We start from the raw sequence: 25,069 nt of genomic DNA, 5'->3' as shown, positions 1-25,069 counted from the left end.
TGCACAAAGTACGTCTTGTGAGGAGCAATACAAGGCAACGTAGTAGAAATTAGGAGGAAAAAAAGATGACTGCAAAGCAAAATGCCACAGCCCCCATGTGAGAATACTCCGGATTCAAACCGAATGAGCGAGTTGAGCCCTTCGTCATGGACGGACTGACGGGCTTACCTTCCAGCATTCAACACTCACTGAGACGCAAAGTAAATACAAACAGAACAGCGCAAAATGGTGTGCCCTCACAGACAATGGGCCTCATTCACGAAACGTTCTTACGCACAAATGTGTTCTTAAAGCCTTCTTACGAAGATTTTTGGCATTCATGAAACGTGTTCTTAACTCACAGTTCTTAGATCTAAGAACAAATTCTACGAACACTCAGGAGGACTCTTACGCACAAGCAAAGCTTGTTTCAATGCGCAATCGCCCTCATGATGGATTTTGCAACCTGATCCCAAAAAATGTAGTGCAAATAAAATATCCCAACAATTATTTATCATCAAAACAACTAAAATATACTCCATCAATAAATATATATTCAAATCCCAATTCATCAAAAAAAAAAAGTAGCTGGCTGGACGTGCGCTGCACAGAGAGAGAATGTAAAGGGACCATTAGAATTATTTGCTGAAAGCGACGAATATTTGATGTCCCGCTTCAGGCTTCAGGCTTCCCTCTCTGTTCTTGCAGGTGTGCGGAATCATCAGAATAACATCGCAATGAAACGTGGTGTGCCTATTGCGCACGTAGCACCCCCAGATAACGACATGCACCCCCAGCCAAGTCTTGAGCCAGAGCACGGGGCTGCTGTATTAATTAGGCAGCGTCTAATCAAATGTAACCACAGAAAAAATAAATTGTCACACACAAACTATGTATTTTGACTTTATTTTTCCATCATGATTGTGTAAATATTTTCTAGAGTTTCCGAAATGGTTTGGTTTCTGATTGATGGCCCACCTCCCGTTTCCTCCAGATCCGTCCGGTGCAGTCTAATCTTTTTTTTTTTGTCTATTTTAAGTCAAAACAATTCTTTTTAACCTCTGCGGTGGTGCGTTTCTCCGTGGAAACGGCATTTATGTTTCCTGCAATGGTGCTCCATGCCGACTCTTTTAGGATGGCCTGATGACCGGTGGATACACGTGAAAATAAGGTGGTCTTGTGTTTGGTCACTCCTTGTAAAAGCACCTCTATTTCTGTACAATTGAAGTTTTTCTTCTGTTTGTTGTCCAGCTGCTCCTCAGTCTTGCCCGTGCGCGTTGCCATCTCCGCCTCCAGCTGCCTGTTGCGCGCGGCACATTTTTTACCTTATATAGCAGGGGTAGGGAACCTATGGCTCGGGAGCCAGATGTGGCTCTTCTGGTGATTGCATCTGGCTCTCTGGCTTTAACACAATCACATTTTTTCGTTGTAATTTTATTTGACGGAAATCACAGTGTTAAAAATAACATTCAAAATATAAAACTTCTTTACGCACTTTAATCCATCCATCCATTTTCTACCGCAAGCACAGAAGTCACATTAATGGTAAGAAGTATCTTACAGTATTTATTATTGGTTAGCTTCAATATAACAGCGTTATTAAAAATAATAAATTCAGAGACTTATTATACTCTAAAATTGTTGGTCATGCTTAATAATGCACACATTTTGTTGTGTTGTCAGTTGTTGTTAGTTGTATATGGCTCTCACGGAAATACATTTAAAAATATGTGGCTTTCTTGGCTCTCTTAGCAAAAAAGGTTCCCGACCCCTGTTATATAGGAAATAATAGGCGGTGACCTATGCAAATTAGGCCTCACATGCACGGGCATCGCAGTTGGCATTCATCAACCTAAGAACACCGGTGCGAACGATTATCCATACTTAAGAACGTGTCGTGAATGTGGCGCAGTTTCCAACCCACGCCTTCTTAAGTACAGTTCTTAAGAAGACTTTTAAGAAGATGTTCGTGAATGAGGCCCAATGTACTTTGCTGCATCGTAAAGTAAATGCTGCTCTTTAATAAGGTTGAAAAGTTTTGAAATGAAAACTGCAGTATATACAATGACTATTGGCTGACTGATACATATTTTTCTACATTTAATGTTGATTTACTTTTATTTCCAACACTCACCTGATGGTACCCGCCAACAGAGGATTAAAAGCATAAAGCCAGTCGTGCATCTCTTTGTCGTTGTTGGCTTGAAGCAGTATCCCACGATGCTCGGTGCACACGGTGAACGTGTTTGGAGTCTGCAGACAAGAAACAGTGCAGAAGCGCTACTTTTCCCAATCCCAAGAAATCATGTGATGCTTTGCTCATACCCGCAGCAAGGTCTGTTTGTCTTCACTGTATTCCACCTTGGCCGACGACAGGTTAATGACAGCTCGCTCCACATTGTCCCTCTCACTGCGATACAGGTAAACGTAAGGCCGGCGCACCACCACATAGCGTTTGACCCAGCCGCTAGTGTGGGGCTCCAGGAAGTGCAGGTAGCCTTTCTTTGACACGATGGGGCTGATGACAAGGTAATGGGTCACATTTAACTGAATCCTTTCGCCATTTCAGGTTGTGTGTGATTATCCTCACCTGACTCTTATCTCCTGTATGTCTGGAACAAAGCTGCAGCCTTTGAGAGCCTTCTTTCTGTCCACTGGGCTAAACGGGTCCAGATCAGGGGTGGATGCGCCTGAACCGGGGTCAGTGTGTCTACGATATAAAAAACAAGGGTTTACTGCTACAACACATCACAATGTAAGCTTTCTAAAATATATTTTTCTGTAAGTGAAGCAATAAAGCAAGAATGGACATATCATAGCACAACATATAGTTACAAAATGTACACAGAACATGGTGAAAATGTAAATTACTAAGGTAAGATATGGCATTTTATGCAGTCAATCGTATAACAAGCTGTTTTATTGATTCATTGTAATTAAATACTTAATAATACAAATAAAAAGTACTACCAAATGTTTCACCTGAAATCAAGTACTACTGCAATATGTGGATGCATCTACAATAACATTGCATCTGAGGACGTACAATTCGGAATCCTACCATTTCTGTGAAAAATAGGGCTCTCAAGTGGCAGAACTACACAGAACTCTTTTATGTGTGATAGACTGCCTTTTTCTAAGCTTTTTTGGTGAAGGCACCACAGCATGTAGCAGTAATGGCCAAGAGGTAAAATGTGATTGATTAGAACATTAAAGCTGGAAATGGAAGTTGGAAATTTGTCGCACACAACTCTCTCCTGGCTACACAGTAAAGGATGGATAATAATTGAAAAAAATTGAATAATAATAATTTCAAAAACGGTTTCAAAATAAAATCAGAGGTCAAAGTTATGTGTATTACATTGACATTAGCCTCTTAAGTAAATGTATAATTTGACACCGCTTTCCAATGTAAATCACACAACTAGCACACACCACACACCTGATGTCGTAGTGTCCCTCAACCAGTGAGGGACAAGTGGAGGATGGGGTGAGCGTGTTCAGCGTGGAGGACGACTCCCCCCTCATCAGTGACGCCGACATCTCAGACAGCTTTAAAGACACATTGACATGCGTGGAGAAGCACACACGGGACGAGAAGAGACAAACACACCACACACGTGCATTTCAAGAGGACAGTTTGTCAATGTGTTGCACCACACAACAGAAGCATCTATCATCTAAGAGCCCCTTTTTGGTGTGTTAGCATGATAAAATGGACGTGCAGGAGTAGCATGTAAGGTTAGTGGAAGCTAAACAGATTCCTACATATGCAGTAGATAATTTGATGAAAAAAGGTAATTAAATGACAATATATACTTGTAGATGTGTGAGTTTGGATGACAGACTGAAGGTTTGAACCATATTAATTAAAATAAATGTATTATTTATTACCATCTTAGATGAAATACACGACAGAATAATAATGTGAGGAGACTGTGAGGAGAAAATAAAGAAAAAAGCAAAGAAAAATATGTGATGAATGATGAATAAATGGATCTAATGGAGAGCAGGGCTTGGTTACTAAAGGTTCAAAGGGAATTATTGGCCGGATTAAAAGGTTTGGGCTGGGGCTCACCTTGCTCTCACTGGCACTGCTGCTCACCTGGCTGTAGTCCCTGTTGAAGGTGTGCATCAGCAGACGCAGACACTGTCAACAAGAGCAGGGTTGTTGTTGTTGTTTTTTTAACGTACTGTAGATCATAAACACTAGCTAGCTGGGATCTTATGGAGGCTTCACCTTGGCAGCCAGCTCCCTCTGCCTCTGGTTGGGGCTGTCTGGTGCTGGGCTGCTTACAGGACTCTGGCTAAGGACAGGACTCTTTGCAAAGTCGCTGATGTCGACGCTCTTGTAGAGGGCATCCTGTCCAGCCTGCAAGGTCGCCTCCAGTTTCTCTCTAAGTAACAGGTAGTGACGGGTCTTCTCCACCTGAAGAACATACCTTATTTTAGATGAGTTTCTACAACATACTGTATCATGTATCAACAATTGGTGGTATTCCACAAGTTTATCATGGTTAATTGGTTCCAGACGCAACTGCGATAAGTGAATTTCTGCGAAGTAAGATTCAATATTAATAAGGGAAATTTTCGCAGTCAGAGCATAAAAAAAAATGTTTATTTTCTAAATACGTGTTGTAACATTATTAGAGTCCTGTAGACATGAAATAACACCCTGTAGTCATCTTTACACTCCTATTTGTCTTTGTTTACGCCACATTGCGCAGGCTACGAGATCACTGCAGGGACATAAGAGACAGCTGCCGCTAGCATAGCAAGCTACTGAGCTAACTAGTTAGCCTCTCCAATTTACTTATTCTAAACTTAAGAAAATGTTTCAAATGGATTGGGAAAGAAGAAGAAAGTAAAAAGTAAAAAACTTACCACTTCCACACGGAATTGGAGGAAAACTTTTTTTCACCCTATCATGATTTCATGGTTGTCTACATGCAGTGTGGTATGTAAAATAATGTCATGTCTCATCAATGTAACATTACTGGCGAGGGACAACTGTACTATACAAAGTTAACTATACAACTTTTTTTTTTTTTTAAAGTGAATGAAAAAAATTTTAAAAGAATTTTAATTAGCAAGCTTTAGCAAGGGTTTTAAAAAACTATGCACATTTTTTGATGTGGAGAATCTACCAAATGTGTTTTTTCATAAGCCTCACTTCCAGATGCCTCAATAAGCGTCTCTTACCTGAAATGTTGAACATTGTATGCTTTCATGCATCACATGTGATTGTGATGGGATACATTTTTACTAAATTATCAAACTACATTTGATGTCAACAATGAAGAATCCTCCTACACACACACGAGGATGCTGATAAGAGAGTGAGTGCTTTTATCTCAAAAACGATTGCAGCGGACTGTCCATAGGTCTGCCTAATAGATAAGAAGCATACATAAGCTGAGTCTGAAGGTTTACATGGACCCAAGTTCATATGGAAGTAAAAATGCATTCCTTTAGCCCAGGAGTGTCCAAACTTTTTCCAGCAAGGGCCACATACTGAAAAATGAAAGGATGCAAGAGCCACTTTGATAGTTTGCAAACCAACATGTCGATATGCTAAAAAGTTCCATATCTTTCAAGAAAAAAACTGCATCTCAACTTTGTGATATACAGTCATGGAAAAAAATGATTAGACCACCCTTGTTTCTTCAGTTTCTTGTTCATTTTAATGCCTGATACAACTAAAGGTACCTTTGTTTGGACAAATACAACAATGACAACAAAAATAGATCATAAGAGTTAAATTTTGTGGCCGTACAATATACTAAAACTATAGCTATTCATGTGAGAACTTAAGTAAGTTTGGTTATTACCAAGAAAACCATGGAAGTTGCTAGATATCAGCTCTTAAATTAATATTTATCTTAAAATGGATCAATAAACTGAAGAAACAATGGTGGTCTAATAATTTTTTCTATGACTGTAGGTGGAGCATTATATTATATTAGTATAAACTTCGCTCTTGGCTCTTATTCTATATTATTCCCATAATATTTTGACTTTATTCTCGTAACATTATAACTTTTCCTGCAACCTAATTTTCCAAAAATTACATCTGCAGTCGATGTTTTGTATGTTTTTCATATTATTACGACTTTCTAAAAATAACCTCTTGTTTTGTTCATATTTCAACTTTATGCAACTAAAATGACATGATTTTTTCTCATATTCTTGTAAAATTACATTTTTTTCTCATTACATTACAACTTTTTCTCTTAATATTTTGATTTTGTTCTTGTAAAATTACTGCTGATTTTTCCATTTTTGCTATTGTTTTTTTTGTAGTTTTCTTCTTAAATTAGATTTTTAGAATGTGCCGCCGGCCAACAATACAATAGCCCTGGACTGCACTTTGGACACTCCTGCTTTAGTCTCTTACAAACTCTAGTCATCTCACCTCCTGAAGTAAGCTGAGTTTCTCCAGCTCCCACTGATGGTCTAAAATGAGGCTGTCACTGCGAGGGCGCCATCCGGCCAGGTTCTCCTCTCCTCTGACGTACGCCACCGAGGTGTCCAGCACACGCCGGCGACGCCGCTGCATGCCTAAACAAGACCATGCTATTAAAAAAAGAACACAAGTTTGTATTTGGTCAAGGTCTCACCTGGACTTCCATTGTCCGCCACGTAGCAGAGAGTCATCTCATAGACCCCAGTGACACGGTTACTGGGAGGGAGTTAGCAACAAATTCCATTAAAAGCATATACAGTATTTCATTAGATAGATGTGAGAATCCTGACTGAGAGAAAGGCATCACCTCTCTGAAGGCCTGAGGCAGCCTGTGCTGAAGAGGTTTCTGATGGAACGAGACGCTGGAAGTTTCGTGTCGCGAGAGTAAAACACCATGCAGAAATCTTTGGTGATGACTGTCGGCTGAGTGCAGTTCTCCATCTTGTCAAAATATGCAAAGCGCAATTAAAATCCATCTCAGTGTGTTGAAGAACTCACTGACAGTACCTCCAGATAAGCCGACAGGGTGATGTAGATCTTCTCTCCATAGGGGGTAACTCTGTTCAGGAGGAGGGAGTTGTGCATGGAGCTGTCCCATGCTGCTTCAAAGCGATAGAAGGTTCTGCCAACACAAAAATAAGCATTATTATTACTTTTTGGAATTATGAAATGAATCAGATACTTGCAAATACTGTGAAAAAAGACAGTTAACCCCAATAAATCTTAATAAAGATATACCTATGATCAACTCCCAAGGAGACACTGCCATTAGTGAAGCATAAAGAGAGATGAGTTAGAAATTGTTAAAGGTGTTGATTATGAAGGTAAAATTACATTTAAGGCAGATATTATTCTGTTAGCAGAAAAAGAAAACTATATAATCCCCTTAGAAAGTAGGTGTGTTAATCTGAAAAATGCATACTTGTCCTCATGTTTTGGCCAGAAATATCCAGAAGACAGGATGTTGAGGGAGAGAATGTTGGGGTCGATAATGGTCTCATCAGCCTCAGGGGTGTTCCGGATACGACCTGGTTTGAAATAAATGGGATTGCAATATTAGGGAAAAAAGCTAAACATGTGAACATCTTTGAGATGGTATTTCTCTGTATACTCACCAATGACCAGCTCCTTCACTTCCTTCCATTCAATGTCGTTTCCATTCTCATGAGCAATGGTGACTGTGATCCTCCTCTGAATACCCTGCGGTAAATAAAAATCAACACATAAGTCGTGACACCAGGATGATGTGAAATACTACTAAATAAGTTATTTATTGATAATACTTCTGTGTCTGATAACATTAGTAGTCGCTTGCCTTAATAAATATTTTAACTAATTCCATCCATCCATCTTTTATGCCGCTCATCCTTTAAACTAATTCCAATCCTTACTATTCATATACTGCTAAGCAGTTGGTATTTATAAGGTTTAGACATAGAACATGGTTAATGTCATTGTTGGAAATTTAATGCACTCCATTTATTACACTATTAAAGAAACTCATTTGTTTAAAATAATTGCAATTAAATTCCTCATCAAATATAAATACAAGTAAGAAAGTACTACTAAATGTTATTCAACATGAAATTAAGTTGAATTATTCCCATATGTGGATGCATCAGTGATTATATTCCAAAGCATGAATTCAATAAATATGTGAAAAATGCCCTTGAAATTCAATTTAGAAAATAAAATGGCACAAGGAGAGCAATGCATTCATCTCTGTCCTAGCTGTTCAGTGCAATATACTGTACATTAGCTTAAGCAACAATGGGGGGGGGACATATATCTATGTTAATTTGACTGTATTTTATAGGTTGTGTGTAATGAATGATAGTCTTTTTAAACGTAGCGATTTTTCCATACAAAAGGATTTCATGACATTCTGCAACCTTTCAATTAAATACGTCATTTGACACCACTTTTGAATTTGTGGAGCAATAAAAGTCAACATGTAAGTCGTGATGGCATGATAATGCAACATCTGACTATGTAAGTCATTCATGGATAATCATTCTCAAGATTATAATGGAGCAAAAAAATCTGGTAACATTAGTAACAGCTTTTGTTGATAAATATTCAAAGTTATTACGCAAAATGTGTTCAGACCTGATGTAGGAGGTAAGTACCATGGCAGGGCATCCCACCTCTGTGGTCAACAACAGCTGGAATGTAACTAAAGACAGGAAGATAATAAAGATATGTAACAATGTGAAGGTTTACATATGGGTAGGGTTACTGTAGGGCACTGTATCGCTCATAAAGCAGTACTATCCATAGCCACAAGGCAGTGCTAAAGGACATTGATAGTGGACACCGAAACTAACGGTTATAAAAAAGAGCGATATTGTAAAATGCTTGTGTTCAAAGTGGTAAATGTGATGCTAAAACTCACTCTCCGCTCGCTTCCAGCTCACAGATCTCAAAGAACACCATGAGGTCATATTTAGAGTGACAAGGTCCGGCGGTGGAGCGGGTCAGAGTGCTGAGCTTGGTGGCCGGCACTGGAAGAGAAGACATTCATGAGCTCGAAACCCCAAAGGGATATCGACTGCTTGTGGTGGACTCATTAGTCAATAGATATGATATTGCAAATCTACTGAGTAATTTATGACGTGAGCAAGTCGTTTCTGGTTCCGGCTAGTTGGCAATCACTGCGCCTTTAAGATTTTATACACTGTAGGTTGATTATCGTGTCAAAACCCCTTGCTATCACCAATCACTCACCACAAGCCTGTGATAAACTATAGCATATGTCTACTGATATGATTAATTATTAATCCTTTACTGAGTACTCAGTGAAAGTCTTTGAAATTGTCGTTTTCAACCTCAGTTAAGACACGTATAAATCAACTTTAATTTATTGTAATAGTAGTAGTAGTAGTAGTAGTAGTAGTAGTGGTAGTAGTCGTAATCAGTGCCACTCACCTGGTTTGGACAAAGGCATCACTCTGGGGAATTGCCTTCTGGAAGGTCTCAGTGGACTGAAAATCAAAGACATCAACTATGTAGGAAATGTATCCAAATCTTACAGTATCACCTGTAAAACATATTTAAATTAAACCCTCCTCACCTAATTAAGTCTTTGCAGAGGGGTGGGAAAGGTTGCTTTTGATAGTGACCGAACACCTCAAAGACAATAGGTTGTGTCTTGATGTACTCCACAAATGACTTGGTTACCTCCACTGTGATCTAAGGTAAGAGGTGAAAAATAGGACATGATCACCACTGGTCTTAAAGAAGTAACTAGACATCAGTTTATTTGTTCAAAATGTGCACATCTTACATTTTGGACATGGTAGAAGCCAAGCGGTGGTCCCCTGCCAGTGTTCTTCAATGGCTCGGTGGAGAACGCTTCATCATGGCGATGGATGAAGCTGAAAAAAGACAGCAGGATGAGTATACAATGCACGTAAGCAGTCAAATTAGTCACAATGATTTGACATTCTACAGGCATCAACATTCTAAAGCGCTGTTTACACATTTTGCTGTGGTAATGCGTGTCATTTTTAATTTATTTATGGTACGCCTGAAAAGCGTGAGGACTAGTTTGCGCAGTATTTGCATTCTGTTTACACATAAATTATGCAATTCGTGACCAAAAATGGTAAGCATTGGCACGAAATAACCACGCTCCTGCACAACTTAGTATTTATACTTTGTCAAGTACTGTTTACTACTAGCAACGGGCATTGTTCCCACATGGGTATGCATTGTCACCACCACTTCCGCATCCGTGAAGCAGTCGTGGCATTATTTGGTCCCACTGTGTCGCGCATGACGCCACGCAACAGCGGGCATCGCCCCGAGCTTAATTAATTCCTCTATTTGCAAAGGACCTGCAAGATGTTGAACTGCAGAGAAGAAGCTCCCATTGCAGAAAAGAAGGCTAAGTCTATATTATCTTGCAGCTGCAGAAAAAGAATGCAGAAAAAGCAGGAAGGAGGCATAAAGTACAAAAAAAGAAGGCATGGACAGCGTGGGAGAGGGAATTGCTGAATAGAAGACATCGTTTTGGGCATTATTAGATTTTATGTACATATTATATATTAATAGAAATTCACAAGGAAGGTCCAAGAGGCTACAGAAATTACTTCGAGAATTCGTCCCGACTTGCTCCAAGATGCAGCAGAAAAGTTAAACCATTCAGACACACTTTGATGCGCACTGCCCGTATTGTTTAGGTATAGGTTGCGGTGCATTCGTGTTGCTTTCACATTGCGATCATGACTAGTTCACGGAAGTTATTCGTGCCACAAATTTTTACATTTCAAACTGGCACTGGCAAGCAGCCCCGCACAAAATTGCATACAACTATGAGGACAAAATGCGTGCAAGTGTAAACACAGCTTAAGTTATCATACATTGTTGCAGTCCACTCACTTGAACTGGCAGAAGATGTCAGCGTACTCGGCTGAGATGCTGGAGGCCTGTAAGACGGTGACTCTGAAGGTGAAGGTGCTGCCAATCTTAAGGTGGGACAGAGCCTTCTCTGGTGAGAGTTCTAAAGGGAGATCCAGACCCAGTCCTGAGCTCTTCACAGGGCTCAGTGGAGGCTCTGGAGTGGCTAAATAAGAATCTCAATAAGAAAACATTCCAGTTTGTATTAAAGTGGCTGTGCATGCTAGCGTGTGTTGTCATGCATAGGCTTCATTCCACCAACTTCTCCTCTTACCTTCACAAGTGTTGTTATTTACTTCATCTGCAGAGATGCCCATCTCCACAAGCTGACCCTCTCCTTCCACAATGCGGAGCTCCTCCTGAGAGGTGTTGGAGTGGGAAAGACCGCCTGGGGTTGACTCTGTCTGAAACTTAAGTGACACACGAACCCCTGTATTATTATACTGTACAATATGTCAATAAGCATATGCCATAATGTGCTTTTTATGGTCAATGTTGCATGCACCTGTCAGCTATTTATCTCATATCTCAGACAGAAAACAATAGTTCACCTTCTCAAATTGTTTATCTTCAAAGGAGATCTTAGCAGTGCCTGACTGCCTCACACCCGAACCGTAATCTGGAGCTTCCTCATCCGCTGCAGAGAGGAGAACAGACTCAGAAACTTCTTGTTTAAGGAAAAGAGAACATTTTCTAGCAGATACAATTTGCTCCTGACCTGAAATGGCCTGCACAGCCACTCTTAGGAAGCCCTTCACCTCCCCCTTCTCGCTCACAATGGCCACACGGTGCACCAGCGGCACGGGATACAGCAAGTTACTCAGGTACACAAACGCTCTGAGAAGAAGCGGGAAAGGATGATTTTAACATTTGGTTGGGAAGTGAGGTGAAGGTGTGGGCACAGGAGGAGATGCCAGGAGCGACTAACCTGCCCACCAGACGAAACCATGGGAAGCGGTCATAGAAGGGGTCGCCGCCGGTAAGGGCATGGTCACAGTCCTCAACGGCACTACTCGGGAGCTCTGCGGCACGGTCGTACATTTCCCTCATCAGGTCCAGTCTCTGCCTAAGGGGGCAGGGTAAAAATTGCACAAAGTCAGAGCTGGGAGAAGCGATTGAAAGATCAATGGTTCCACATCAAAATAAATACTATTTCCTGATCATATCGGTTTTTGAGTGGTGTGGTGGAACCTGTTTATTGACTGACTCAAGTCGACATAAGCGGTTGTTGACATAAGCAAAGACATGAGAATGGGCGTTAATAAAGGATTTTGTGTCCGTTTTTAATTTAAAAGAAATTTAAAAGAAATCCGGATGTCCGATAATATCACCCCACCGATATTATCGGCTCGATTTTGGCATAAAAATGTAATAACGGTATCAGAATTTTTCCTTATAATGAAAGCCGATAATAAACATAATGCTTTTTATAGGCCTGTGTTAATTCCACAATAGGAGATATGCGATGTAACACATATCGCCATCGGCTGATATCGGTATCGGAAATTGAGAGCTGGACAACATCAGCATAAACAGGATTGACTTAAACAGGTTGCACTGCAACAATGATTAGTTTTCATTATACACATGGACTGACTAATACAATTAAATTCTCAGGGCATTCAATTGATCGCAACTGGACTGTTGTCAGGTTGTCTGGTGTGGGTGGGACACACACCAGTCAGACGAGATAGGACAGCTCTAGTCTAGTTCATGCTCAAAGACTAGGTGGGACACACATCAGTCAGAATACAGTTAGTACTGAGAATACAATGACCTGGATGAATGACAATACTCACAGGCCTAACACAATTAAATGTAATTTGTAATCCAAGTTCATCATTTAGCAGATAAAGAAGTATTTCTACTCTCTTAAAGACACCTGAGCTTCTCCAGAGTCCAGTAATGTGTAGCTCCATTCTTTTGATCCTGTACTTCCACGGCCACAATGGTTCGAGGGAAAGGCCGTCTCTCCCTCTCCTTGGTCTCGCTGGGAGGCAGCAGATCGGGAGGCAGGGGGGAGTAAAGTGTGTCGGTCAACAGGACAAACTGGAACTGGACCTACGGATATCGTCATATTAATATAAGTCATTTTTTTGTACCACAGAAGAACGATGCAGAAATTTCAAGTGAGGATTACCTTCTTCTTCAGCTCCACACTTATAGCGTTGGCCTCCTTGAGGAAGATGGCGTTGCCCCAAAGTAGATCCCGGAGTGAAGTGAACTGGTAGAAGCGCCATTTCCTAAAAGCCCACAGAGCAAGCTCGGTCTCCCGCTTGGTCCACGGCACTGGACAGATTGGACAGGAGATGTTAAAGAGCTTTGGTTTAAGGATGAAGATCAGTTAAAGTGGATATACCAGTCACCTTCCTCCTCGGGCTCCTCTTCTTCCTCTGGTGACTCCAGGTAGCGAGAGTCCACCTGCTTCTGAAGAGCCTCCAGCTTACTCTCATAGTCCTAAAAAAATGGTAGTGTAGGTTGTATATTAACAATGAGATAAGGCTATCTTATTATTACATGTTTAATTAAGGACATATGCTCACCAGCCTCTGTTGCTCCAGCAAGATACTAGCCTCTTCTCTTTCTTTGCGATACTGATCTTCAAGTTCCTGAAGCCTGAAAGTGATTTGACAAAACTTACGATAATTCCTCTCCTGCCTTGGCGGAGAATGACTGACACAGTTCTTGTATTAGATGCTGTGTGCACTTCTCCTACCTCTGCTCCATCTCCTGTTTCATGTCAATGCCTTGTTTCTCCAGCAGCTCTCTCTGAGCAAAGGCCCAGTCAACGGGCTCCACCGGCGTCTCGGCGCACGGCGTCCTCTCACGCTCCAGCCGGGCCTGCTCAGGGTCGTTGAAGCGAAACACGTGGCTCTTACCCATGATGATGCGGTTGCCTGAATAACAAAATTGAAAATGTAACAGGAGTTTGCACCACACCGACACCCATGTCAAGTTGTGAGACATACCCGAGCGCAGCACAGTTGGAGAAGTCACCCTCTTGCCGTTGACGTACGTCTCTGCGTCCTCACATGGCTCCAGAACGACGCAACCTGTTCCATAAAAAACATTAGCTATAATAAGTCACATAAACAACTGCGGCCTCTTTAATTATGTGAATGTTGAGAAAAATGACTACATTCTTCAACGTCAGTTTGCTCTGCTGTCATCCCTACGCTCCCCACAACCCCTTGGGGGCATACATGTACGATATCAGGAGTTTCTATATTACGCTCCGGTTTATTAACCAGCTGTATAGTTCATTTATTTGTTGTTATTATTCGTATTTATTCTCTCTTAATAGTTGCACACAAATTTAGTGTGTATTTATTTTATATTGCAATTTTAGTCACTTCCACCTACCTTCTCCCTGAGGGCCTGTGGTGCTGCTGAAGGTGCAGTGTTCATCTCGGATAAAATGGCCGCTCAGGACAATGTCTTGGCGAGTCTTGGCGTCCTCACGTCCGACCCTGATGATGGAGGAATAAGTCCATTAAAGTCAGACACATGAACTACAGTATCTCACAAAAGTGAGTACAAAAAAGTGGTTTGCCCCTCACACCATCAAGTCATCACCAAGCATTTTTATTACAGTATATCTTTTCAGGAGACATCACTATAGAAAGGAAACGTGAGTGTAGTCGGAGTAGTCAGTATTCGAGGTTAATTTCTATAGTTTTGTTTAGGAGTGCACGATAATTATCGGACTGATAATTATGGGGCCAATATGAGGAATTATGATGTCATACCGATAAATCCAGTCACGTAAAAAAATACCTCAGATAAGTGGTAATTTAAAAAACTCTCAAATGAGGCGAGGTTACCCGTGGTGTGGTGTGTGTTACTGGGCTAACGTGACCAAATCAAGCGCTCCTTCTATGTGACGTCCCCACCTCGCCTGAGCTAAAAGGTAAACAATCACGGCGTTGATCGTGTGGGACTTTAGAAGATATTTCGTGTGCTTCACTACTGATTTATGGACGTGTGATGTTAGCCCTGTTAGCTTGTTAGGTCTGGAAACACAGTGGCTGGATAAGGACTTCAAACTATACACTTTTGTTTGTTTGAACAAAAATAAACGTTCATTTCTAGAAACAGAATTGTTCTCCATTTTTGTTACTGTTATATTTAGTTTAATAGTAGTGATGCCACATTTGGTTAGGACAAATCTACAGGTACAGTTTGTCTAATCCACCTTTGAGTCTCTTACTTCCAGGTGGGCACAAATTACAGTCTATAAAAAAAGTTATCGGTTATCGGTATTGTATCGGTCTTGAGAAGCATAAAGTTATCGGTATCGGTTTGAAAAAATATATATCATGCATTTCTAGTTTTGTCCCTTGAGCTGTAATAAAATGATTGCTGAAACGTAAGGGCACTAAATCAAAATGCACACATATCAACTGCTTACTTGGTGATGCCGTCTTTGATGTAGTACAGCAGACACTCCGACATCAGTGGATCCTCGTTCAAGTTGACCAGATGCGGCGTCTGAGGAAAGAATCGTTGATATTTTGCGAGATGAGTATCTATTAGGCTTTATGAACATCCGACTGCATTAAGGGTTCTCACCTTTTTTGGGGAGAAAACACCGACAGTGCCCCCATCTTCTCTCATGGCAACACCCATCTCAGCCAGGAGAGCCTCTCTGCAGTAAACAATCACAGTGTTAGTATTAGCACACATATGCATACGCTTTAAAAGACGTTCTAGCTGTTAAATGAAGTATACAGTCATATAATAGTATTTCAAAGTATTATTATCAGACTGTCTTGTACATTTAGAGAGAGTCCTCTCAAAAATTTGGTCAAATTGTGAACAAATGACAGGTTGTAGAGGGCCTTGTAATTTGGTGCTTTAGATTTACAGTCTCTCTCTTTATTGTAGGAATAACAATCAAGAAGCTGGATAAATGAATTGTAGTTAAAATGGAAGAGAATAAAATAAAAGAATCATAAAAAAGACCCCGATGCCCCCGCATACAATTAGACTAACCTCTCCATGCGAATGGCCTCAGTACGTCGAAGTTTCTCCTCCCACGTCTCATTGAGTTCTGCAATGATTTTCTCCGTTTCCTGTTGGGGAAAAAGCAAGGAGTGATCACTTTTACTGCATTAAGTGTTCTATAGAGAAGTCATGTTTCGACTTCCTGCTTCCACCTTGAGCCTCTCGATGGCCTCTTCACTCGCCGGGCTAAAGATGCGATCGTGGAGGTTGCTGATGGAGCCGGCGCGACTAGACAGCGCCGACAGCGACGGAGAGGGGCTCATTCCTGTCATGGCATTGGTCACTGCGGAGAGAGCACCCCTTTGATTGACAGCCTGACGATCATTCGCAAAGTTCTTGTAATCGCACAGGTCTGTCAAAAAAGAGAGATGCCGGAACGAGGGAGACGGGACGGCGGGGAAACGGCAGAGTTTGGACACGCAAAGTAATGGATAAGAGGAAGCAAACGACAGGGGAATAGGGAGGAATACAAAAGAAGAAGAGAAACTGAAATAAATTGAATAATGGATCAGAAAGGCAGAAGTAGAAGTTTGCATACCAAAGCCATCGCTTATTTTCCCTTGTTGTATTTGAACAATGCATACAGACAAACGAATGACAGGTTAAAGGAAAACACAACTTTTAAGAATCTTAAAGTTTAAAGACGCATGTTTATGAGAAACCAAATGTGAGAATATCTATCCATCTCCCTTACTTCTTTGCTCCACTTTTGAGAAAACAGTCGCTTTTGAAGTTTTAAGGACAGATTTTTTTTAAAGTATCCTCTGCTACACATCTTAAAGCCTGGAGCTCCAACTATCCATCAGTCAGCTGTCGGCAGACGTGGGAGCTGTAAGTTTCATCATTTTGATTTTCTTAAATGAAGGCTAAACTAGCATGATGTTGCTGTTAAAATCTGACTGTAATGTGAGCACTGTAGCTAACATACAATAGCTACACAAGTGTTGCTTGTGTGCATGTTTGTGTCCTACTATCCCATTCCATTAATGTTACGTTGTTGTTTCTGATAAATGGCATCACAATGGCATCAACAGACATGGACAAACACAGCTCATTAGCATTGAAGCTACACAAAATGGCGTGTCCCCGGAAGGGTTTACTACTGTACAAGCAGTTTTACTGCTTCCAGTCGAAATTACAGCATCCAGGTTAGATTTTGGCCTACAGACTTCCAATACATTGTTATGGGACTTCTGAGACTTATTGTTTCAAAATAATATAATATGCAAACTTTAAATGCACATTTATGTGGAATGCCACACTATATGAAGCGGACACTATAAACCCTTTGTTTATTACTGTTGCACCAGGTGGTTACACTCTGTTATCCTCTTTCTGCACTGATTTACTACATTTTTCCAATAATGTGTCACCCGTCTGTTTTTGACCAGCCCAAAAGCATGTTTATGAGGAATAAAAACAAAAAAACCGCAAAAAAAAACAAGCATTTCTGCCTGAGATTTCATTTCATTCATTTCACTGGAGTATTTTGGGTCTACGAGCGCACGCTCTGAAGCATTGCCCTCCACACACAGAGTAAGAGGATGCAAAATAATGAGCTCCATGGTTCGGTATACAATTCTTGTTTATGCGATGCATATGGCCATCACCAGACAAATTAGGACCACCTCCACAGTCTAATGAGATCCATGACAATCCATTTCACAATTTCTTCCTAAATATGAAGATAATTTGCCATCATTTGTGACACAAATTCTGATTATGTGAGAAAGGCTATTTGGAAGGCTACCAAGAACTACAGCATCAGTTTAGGGATACTCATGCTCAGAGTGATCAATGTGTATCCTTTGCTTGTACTCATGTCTCTGAGCTTGTTATTTTGCTCTCTGGTGTGGAGAAAGAAGACAAGCCGGCTCCGGGTTTCTGTTCTACTCATTGCAAAGTGCAGGCGAATTAGCGTTATATACTGTGTACACACATTTCAAACCACTGACGATGGGGCCGCTGCCTCGATACGCTGATAGGACAAAAAGGAGGAAAGACTTAGCATCCTGTCTTCCCGACTCACATAAAAGTGGCAATGACTGTATCTACTGTACATGGCGGTGTGCATGTGCTGTTTCCGGTCCTGACACTCACTCTCAATAATGTCACCCAGGCCCTGAGCATACAGCAGGTCTTTGAGGCGGGCCACCTCCTCTTTCAGCTCGCGCACCAGACGGTTGTTCGGGTCCTCGTTGATGACGGCGTTGCAGCGGATCTGTTTGGCACGATCGGCGTATCTGCAGGAAGTCATCATAATGACAAAAAAATAATGTAATATACAGTATACTTGATGAGGTATCATAATAAGGTCAATGGATTTTTTTGAAAAGGAAACCAACTGAACAGTGAAAATCAATAAGAACATAAAAATTTTTTTAAAAACATATAAAAAAGTATGAATTATATATATATCATTAAAAATATTACATTAATACATTTAAAGAGTGCTGTGCTACTGTTGTACTCTTAATAATTTTCTAATGTAAAGTGTGGAATTTCTTATATACATTTTTTTGTTTGCATTTTAAAGGTTTGAAAAGTGCTCAAATATCGAATAAAGTAGATTAAATTGCTGTCACAATTTTTTCCTCACAACAGCTATGCATGAGGCTAAATTATTGCTCGTTAAATTATTTAAAAATCGGGCATAAAACTGTGCCTAAAATGTACACACAAAATAAGGTATAAATAATTGTCAATGTTCCTGTGAATATACAATATTTCCCAAAACTAGAGGCTGGTGGAAAAATAAATTAATCACTGTAAAAAAGTTATTTTTGTCATTCTGCATAATGAAATGCAACGAATTGGAGCATGTTCTCTCACCGGAGGGTACTGAGGGTTTCATCATAGTTGATGTCGGCAGGGCTAAGAGCAGCCACCATGGCCGTACGTGAGTTTCCACCTAAAAACAAGACAAATGTATACTGTCATATTAAAAAAAACGCCAAATAATTCCGATTTAAAGGTTTTTTAGCTGAATGCACACACCTAGATTCTCCCTCAGCAGCCACGTCAGGACCGAATCTCTGTACGGAATGAAACTTTCTACCTTCTTCTTCTTTTTGTTCTAAAGGAGAGTTTTAAAAAAATCAGTGTTTGTTGAACATTGATTAAAAATCAGTGTTATACTGTATTCACTAACCTTGTTTGGTACTGAGTCCTGTCAAACAATGAATGAAAAATCCAAAGAGTACAGTAATTGGAGCAAGAGAATGTACTATAATACGTTGTAAATGTATATTTTTGTTGATAACATACCAGCTCAGCTAAAGCAGAAATAACTTTGCCCAATGTTGTCAGAGATTTGTTGATGTTGGCTCCTTCCTGAAGTCAAATAAAATATATTAACGTTAGACACTTTGTGAGACATTTAAATGTGAACCGCCGACACGACACTCTACCTTCAGTCTGGTTCCTTTTGCTCCAGTGGAGTCTGCACGCTCGCTACCAGCCAGGTCCACCAGGCTGATCTTACTGACCTATGATGACATTAAAGGTATTTTCCTAATAAAACACTCCCATAATAATTAATGTGAAGCCATGAGTTTGATGTGTCTAAACCTTTTCTGATGTGTTGTCAGTCTCAGAGTCATATTTCTTCTGAGTGAAGATGATGTTAAAGACAGCATGAGAGCGACTGCTGGTCTCATTCATGTTTGTAGCAGCAACGGTCCTGAAAAACACAGTGCAATGCTTATTGTGCATGCTAATCAGTAGGATAGCTTTAAAATCATGTTAATGTACCAGTACAAGTCAAAAGTTTAGAAACACTTTTCTCATTCATTAAGATGCAAAAGTGTCTTCATATTTTTAATTAGTACTGTCGAGTGGCTCGCCACAGCAAGGCTGAATCACGTTCTTTGGTGCTCTTCAACAGTGGTTCCCAAAATTTTTACAGTGACGTACCTCTTCACACATTTGACCTGAAGCCATGTACCCCCTACGCCTGCACACTTAAAAAACACACATCTTTTGATATTACCTTGAAATATTGAACACAATTATTTGGTATTCATTTTATAGCAATTTCGGGTCAAAATGGTGTATTTTGCATGGTCACATTTTGGATAACGTTTCACATGAGCACAGTAATCATCCTACATATCTTTTATTCCAGTTTGATGTTGCCATTCTTCCCATTTGAATGGCTTTGAATTTGGCTTTGACGTTATAAAGACATTTATAAATCTAGAGTCCTACGCAGAACACACAACCTCATCAAGGACAGCACACATCCACAACACTCATTATTCACACTCCTACCGTCAGGCAGACGCTACAGGAGTTTGAAGTCCAGGACCACAAGGCTGGCAAACAGCTTTTACCCACAGGCCATCAGGCTCCTCAACGAAGCACTCGCACACGCCGCACGCAACACACGCACACACTCATAGCACTTTATTTATTTATTTATTTATTTGTATTATTTACTTGTATTAATGTCTCTTCTGTTGTTGTTGCTTAATTTATTGGTATATATGTTTATGTTTCTTATGTTCTTATTCTTTCATTTGTTTTCTTTCTTTTCTTGGGAGAATGAACAGAATAAGATTTTCATTGCATGGTATAACTGCTGTTTTACCATGCACATGACAATAAAAACTCTCTTGAATCTTGAATCTCTTGAATCTTGAATTTGAGCATCACTTTTTTTGTCAAATGACGATGGCTATGGTTTAAATCTGCATAATAATTTACCAAATTGGAGGGGAAAGTTTAACAATCACGATAAAGCAGTATCTGAAGTACAAAAATACAACCAAACAAGCCCCACTCACAATGACAGGTTTTCACCGCTGCACCGTGCAGGGATTGGAACACTAATACAAATAAAATCTTTGATCTTAAACACTATTAATGAAAAAATAATCATCAAACGTGCTTATTTGTTCATATGAAGCACACATAGCAATGAACAACGTCGTGTGCCGTGTCCTTCCTGCTTTCTTCTCCATTCTCTATTGCGTCGTGAGGCGTTCAGGTGGACTCGTAATAGAGTGTTAGGCTCTAATTATTTTTCATTTTTATTCACGTACCCTATTACTATTGGTGTACCCCACTTTGGGAACCTAGGCTCTAGAATATTGGTGGACCAGCTAGACAACTTTTATGCATTAGCTTTATCACAGGCTGCTAACGTTACTGTTCTGAGATTGTACTTGCTTGTACAAACAAAAACTAAGCGATAATGTTTATTTAAAGGCATGGCACACTTAAGGAAATAAGTCAGTTGTTCATGTCTAACACTAGTATGCATAGAATGGATTGTCTCCTCTCTGGGAGAGTGTCTGCACATGCAAGAAAATAACATGAAACAATAGCTCAGGGGTTTCCTTCCTCTGGAGCTGTTTAGTAACTACAAAATGGCCATCCAATGTCCATCCAATAGCTAACTAACTTCACCAGAGTCAACAAATGCATGGTCAGTTTTTATTCACCACAGCGGCTTCAAGGAAATTACACTTCAGATCTAAAGAGGGAGACCAAGAGCAAACAATTATCCATTACTGCTGCTTTAAGGTTACCTAGCTTTGTTTCCAGAGTCCATCAGGTCCTGGATGTCGTTGTAAGAGGTGACGGCCAGTTTGGACAAATCTTCCACGTATGGTCCCATCAACGGGTGCTCCCTCACACGCAGGTTCCCTTTGTTTTTGGGGTTAAGCAAGTCGCGCACACGCTCACAGTAGATTTCCATGTAACTCACCTAAGGGAACGCACCAGGCAGCCATGAATATATCATCTTTAAGCTATATTTATCTTATTTAGCTGCTAAATATACCCTGGACACTGTATGGGGCAATCCAATGAGACCTAATACAGGAGCGAGGTCAGAATTCTGCCTTTACATGATCAATAATGCTCAAATTAACACTGAATTTAACAATATGTGTCTTATTGTTGTTGTAGGTGGTGATAATGTAGAGGCATTATACTAAATGCTTCCACTGCATGTTTGCTTGCGGTAAAGACAGATTTTTTTGGTACCTTTTGTCTCGGGTCTCATTAGACGTGCAGCTGAGTGTAAGACACTACAGCATAAAAAACTCATACATTTTATTGTTGCAAAAAGTTGACAATACACTCACCTCCACAGAGTAAGACATGCTGTTGTCATTGTTGCTGTCACTGATCTTGGTAAAAAGGTCCTCACAGAGCTAAAGAACAAAAAGCTCATTGAAATACAGTACATTTTGGTTGGCTTTTGAATTTGTTTGACTGGAACTTTACTAAACCACAACAATAGTAATACCAAAGGAATGATGCCCTGTTGGTCCGTCTCCTGTCGTCCCATCATAGTGTAGCTTTTGCCCGCTCCCGTCTGTCCGTATGCGAATATGCAGACATTGTAGCCCTCAAAGGCGTGAAGCAGCATCTCCTCGCCGATGTCCTTGTACACCTGCATCTGTGATGCATAGTTGATGTCCTCGGGCTGCAGAGATGAAGAAAATGTGTTTTAAAACAACTAAAATGTAATTGTGCTGTGCAAATTTGAGTGATGTGTGGACATTGACCGTGGTGTGAGACCAGTAAGAGTAGTCGAAGTTGAAACTCTTGTTTTCTTTTGGCAGTTTGGGGTTCAGGATTGCTGCAATAAATACGACACAACATGTGAGTGGACTAAAAGCAGGAAAAAGTGTTAGTATACACCTCTTCTAATATGTAGTATGTAATTAGAAATATTTTTATGGTTATTGCAATGTTCGTTCCTGACTGGGAGGAACATATGAAATGTTTCAATACTTAAAATTAGCATGTTTTGGTTCCATTGAGGTCAAACTCACAAACTATCCCTACTTGTGCCATCACAAACAACCGCATTGTGTTTCCTTACAGTATCTCAAAAAAGTGTGTACACGCCTCACACTTCAGCAACCCTTTTTACTATGATACATCTTCTCAAGAGATATTAATGTAGCAATGTGACTTGGATGCACTTTACAGTAGTCTTGCCTACACTCAAGCATGGTGGTGGTAGCGCTATGATCTGGAGCTGCAGGCGGGATGTTGCGGTTCATTGAGAGAAACATGAATTCCAGCATGTGACCTTCTGAAACAGAGCATGTTTCTCTCCTTTGGGAAACTTGGTAGCTCACACAAAATACTGACACTTGGAACACTATTTGAACATACTGTGAGGTGTAGTCACTTGTGTTGCCAGCTATTTACACAATTATGGCTGTGTGTTGACTTAGTTTTAAAGTCAAGCTGTACACTGACTACTCTAAAGTACAATATATCCAAGTTTATTTTCCATACTATTGTCCCTTAAGAAGATAAAATACTTGCTGAAACATAAGGGGTTTATTCACTTTGGTCAGATATTATTCTTCAAAATGGTGCAAAGCAATAAGTGTATCTAATGAGCTTAAGTTTACATCTTTGGCTAAAATTGGGTCATTCCATAACAGTGGGAGGCACAACGGGGTGAAAGGCGCCCGTGCTATCAGCTGATTCCGGTTCTAAACTAGAACAAGGCAGCCTTGTGGATCCCTGCAGCTTGTGTGATGAGAAAAAAGCACTACGACGGTCACTCTAACTGAAGCTTTTGTTTGCTTCCTCGTAGATCCCAACCCAGTGTGTGCGTGCCTCCCTGCGAGCTCTGTAGCTGCTGCTGGGCTAAACTGCATTACAGACGACTAAATCAAATGCTACGCTAGTTGCAAAATCATAGGCCAAATATATGAAGAAACATACACGCCAGCATTTACATAATGTCAGGCTGTCAACATCACTATGAGTCATACTCACTTGTGGTGTTTCCTGACATCTGAATGATGCATTTGCTCTCCTTGGACATCTCTCTGGAGTTGAAGGGTCTCACCCTCACCGCCACTTTCACCGAGGCCCCAGCCATGTTACAGGTGGCTGTGGAAGCAGGTAGCAGCACTGAAGATCTGTGTAGCTAAACACAAACAGCAAATGGCAGACCAACCTGCACAGGTAGATGAGAATAACCAATAAACATTCAGTCATGGAAAAAATTATTAAACCACACTTGTTTCTTCCAGTTTCTTGTTCATTTTAATGCTTGGTACAATTAAAGGTACATTTGTTTGGACAAATATGAAAATGACAACAAAAATGCAGTAGCTCAAAAGAGTTACAGTTTTTGGCAGTACAATGCTATAGCTATTCATGTAAGAACTTAAGTGATTTTGGTTATTATCAGGAAAACCATGGAAGTTGTGAGATATCAGCTCTTAAACTCTTATGAGCTACTTTTGTTATAATCGTTATATTTGTCCAAACAAATGTACCTTTAGTTCTACCAGGTATTAAAATGGATCAATAAACTGAAGGAACAAGGGCGGTCTAATCATTTTTTCCACAACTGTACATTTGTAATAAGGCAGAAGGGAAACCTCATTGTATCATTATGTCATAGTATGGTTGGTTACAATATAATGCGGTTATGATTTTAACAGTGTATTAAGGATGTTCAGTGCATTCTGCTGAGTCATTAAAACTCATAAGAATAATAAAAAATATCTGCAGATCTCATCACAAAGAAAACTATTGTTTTAAATGATGTTGTTACCCAATTCAAACACTTTCCGCACTGCGTTTGCAGGCCAGAAGCCATGATGTCAAACCAAGTTGAATGCATTTCTGATCCTGATTGTATATTTGGCAGCAATAGCTCTAAACATGACATTAAAATTCCATCCATCCATCCATCTTCTATGCCGCTTATCCTCACTAGGGTCGCGGGTATGCTGGAGCCAATACATGTGACATATCCAATTTGAACACACTCTGCAGCACTGTGTATGGTGGCCAGAAGCCACATCAAACCAAGTTTAAGCCACATCAGATCCAGATTATTTGGCAGATCTTATTTGGTAATTTATTTTATTTGAGAAATGTAAAATCACAGTTTTACATTATACTGTGCTAAGATCTGTGTCAAATCGAACAAGACTAGCTTCTATTTTGTTATGGCTGTGTTATGTAGGAGCAGCCAAAATGCAGTGAAATGTGCTCTGAATCCCAGTTCTTATTACAAAGAAACACCTCAGCTGTGCTTTGTTTTGTAACAAATGTTCTTTATTTTATTCAGAATTCTATGATATTATGTATTAACGATTGCTAAAGCTCCTTGGTGAGTGAATGCTACATGCTACATTATGTGATTAACACCAGTTATGCATAAGTGAATTAACGGGTGGCTCATCATGAAATTGTTTATTTCAATCTGTTCCTGTC

At 40.2% G+C, this 25,069-nt stretch overlaps 1 protein-coding gene across 5 annotated transcripts in view; it reads right to left on the bottom strand.

Annotated features, from left to right (window-relative positions):
- The window catches only part of kif1ab (kinesin family member 1Ab), a 30,627-nt gene that overhangs the window by 4,546 nt on the left and 1,012 nt on the right, over positions 1–25,069 (bottom strand). Inside the window, exons 2-47 of one of the 5 annotated variants that reach the window (XM_054766150.1) lie at positions 23,612–23,765; positions 22,375–22,448; positions 22,113–22,292; positions 21,949–22,017; positions 21,388–21,566; positions 19,424–19,535; positions 19,264–19,341; positions 19,121–19,186; positions 19,005–19,022; positions 18,851–18,929; positions 18,686–18,764; positions 17,954–18,096; positions 16,006–16,205; positions 15,842–15,921; positions 15,419–15,494; positions 15,258–15,337; positions 14,210–14,316; positions 13,816–13,899; positions 13,563–13,743; positions 13,390–13,462; positions 13,213–13,303; positions 12,987–13,135; positions 12,729–12,907; positions 11,775–11,912; positions 11,565–11,683; positions 11,398–11,483; positions 11,121–11,256; positions 10,829–11,024; positions 9,732–9,822; positions 9,519–9,637; positions 9,374–9,429; positions 8,841–8,949; positions 8,555–8,621; positions 7,561–7,645; positions 7,368–7,473; positions 7,184–7,207; positions 6,953–7,067; positions 6,753–6,886; positions 6,600–6,661; positions 6,395–6,540; positions 4,220–4,408; positions 4,058–4,129; positions 3,422–3,531; positions 2,570–2,689; positions 2,305–2,497; positions 2,114–2,232 (exon numbers count right to left, since the gene is read on the bottom strand). In XM_054766150.1, coding sequence (XP_054622125.1) covers positions 2,114–2,232; positions 2,305–2,497; positions 2,570–2,689; positions 3,422–3,531; positions 4,058–4,129; positions 4,220–4,408; positions 6,395–6,540; positions 6,600–6,661; positions 6,753–6,886; positions 6,953–7,067; positions 7,184–7,207; positions 7,368–7,473; positions 7,561–7,645; positions 8,555–8,621; positions 8,841–8,949; positions 9,374–9,429; positions 9,519–9,637; positions 9,732–9,822; positions 10,829–11,024; positions 11,121–11,256; positions 11,398–11,483; positions 11,565–11,683; positions 11,775–11,912; positions 12,729–12,907; positions 12,987–13,135; positions 13,213–13,303; positions 13,390–13,462; positions 13,563–13,743; positions 13,816–13,899; positions 14,210–14,316; positions 15,258–15,337; positions 15,419–15,494; positions 15,842–15,921; positions 16,006–16,205; positions 17,954–18,096; positions 18,686–18,764; positions 18,851–18,929; positions 19,005–19,022; positions 19,121–19,186; positions 19,264–19,341; positions 19,424–19,535; positions 21,388–21,566; positions 21,949–22,017; positions 22,113–22,292; positions 22,375–22,448; positions 23,612–23,717 — 5,075 coding nt within the window. In that variant the 5' untranslated portion in view covers positions 23,718–23,765. The remainder of the gene's footprint in view (positions 1–2,113; positions 2,233–2,304; positions 2,498–2,569; positions 2,690–3,421; positions 3,532–4,057; positions 4,130–4,219; positions 4,409–6,394; positions 6,541–6,599; positions 6,662–6,752; positions 6,887–6,952; positions 7,068–7,183; positions 7,208–7,367; positions 7,474–7,560; positions 7,646–8,554; positions 8,622–8,840; positions 8,950–9,373; positions 9,430–9,518; positions 9,638–9,731; positions 9,823–10,828; positions 11,025–11,120; positions 11,257–11,397; positions 11,484–11,564; positions 11,684–11,774; positions 11,913–12,728; positions 12,908–12,986; positions 13,136–13,212; positions 13,304–13,389; positions 13,463–13,562; positions 13,744–13,815; positions 13,900–14,209; positions 14,317–15,257; positions 15,338–15,418; positions 15,495–15,841; positions 15,922–16,005; positions 16,206–17,953; positions 18,097–18,685; positions 18,765–18,850; positions 18,930–19,004; positions 19,023–19,120; positions 19,187–19,263; positions 19,342–19,423; positions 19,536–21,387; positions 21,567–21,948; positions 22,018–22,112; positions 22,293–22,374; positions 22,449–23,611; positions 23,766–25,069) is intronic. The other 4 variants (XM_054766159.1, XM_054766174.1, XM_054766167.1 and 1 more) reach the window with 4 other exon arrangements.

This window comes from Dunckerocampus dactyliophorus, chromosome 2, assembly GCF_027744805.1.
Source record: "Dunckerocampus dactyliophorus isolate RoL2022-P2 chromosome 2, RoL_Ddac_1.1, whole genome shotgun sequence".
Lineage (NCBI taxonomy): Eukaryota > Metazoa > Chordata > Actinopteri > Syngnathiformes > Syngnathidae > Dunckerocampus > Dunckerocampus dactyliophorus.
The sequence above is the reverse complement of the archived record's forward strand: the minus strand, read 5'-3'. Positions and strand labels throughout refer to the sequence as shown.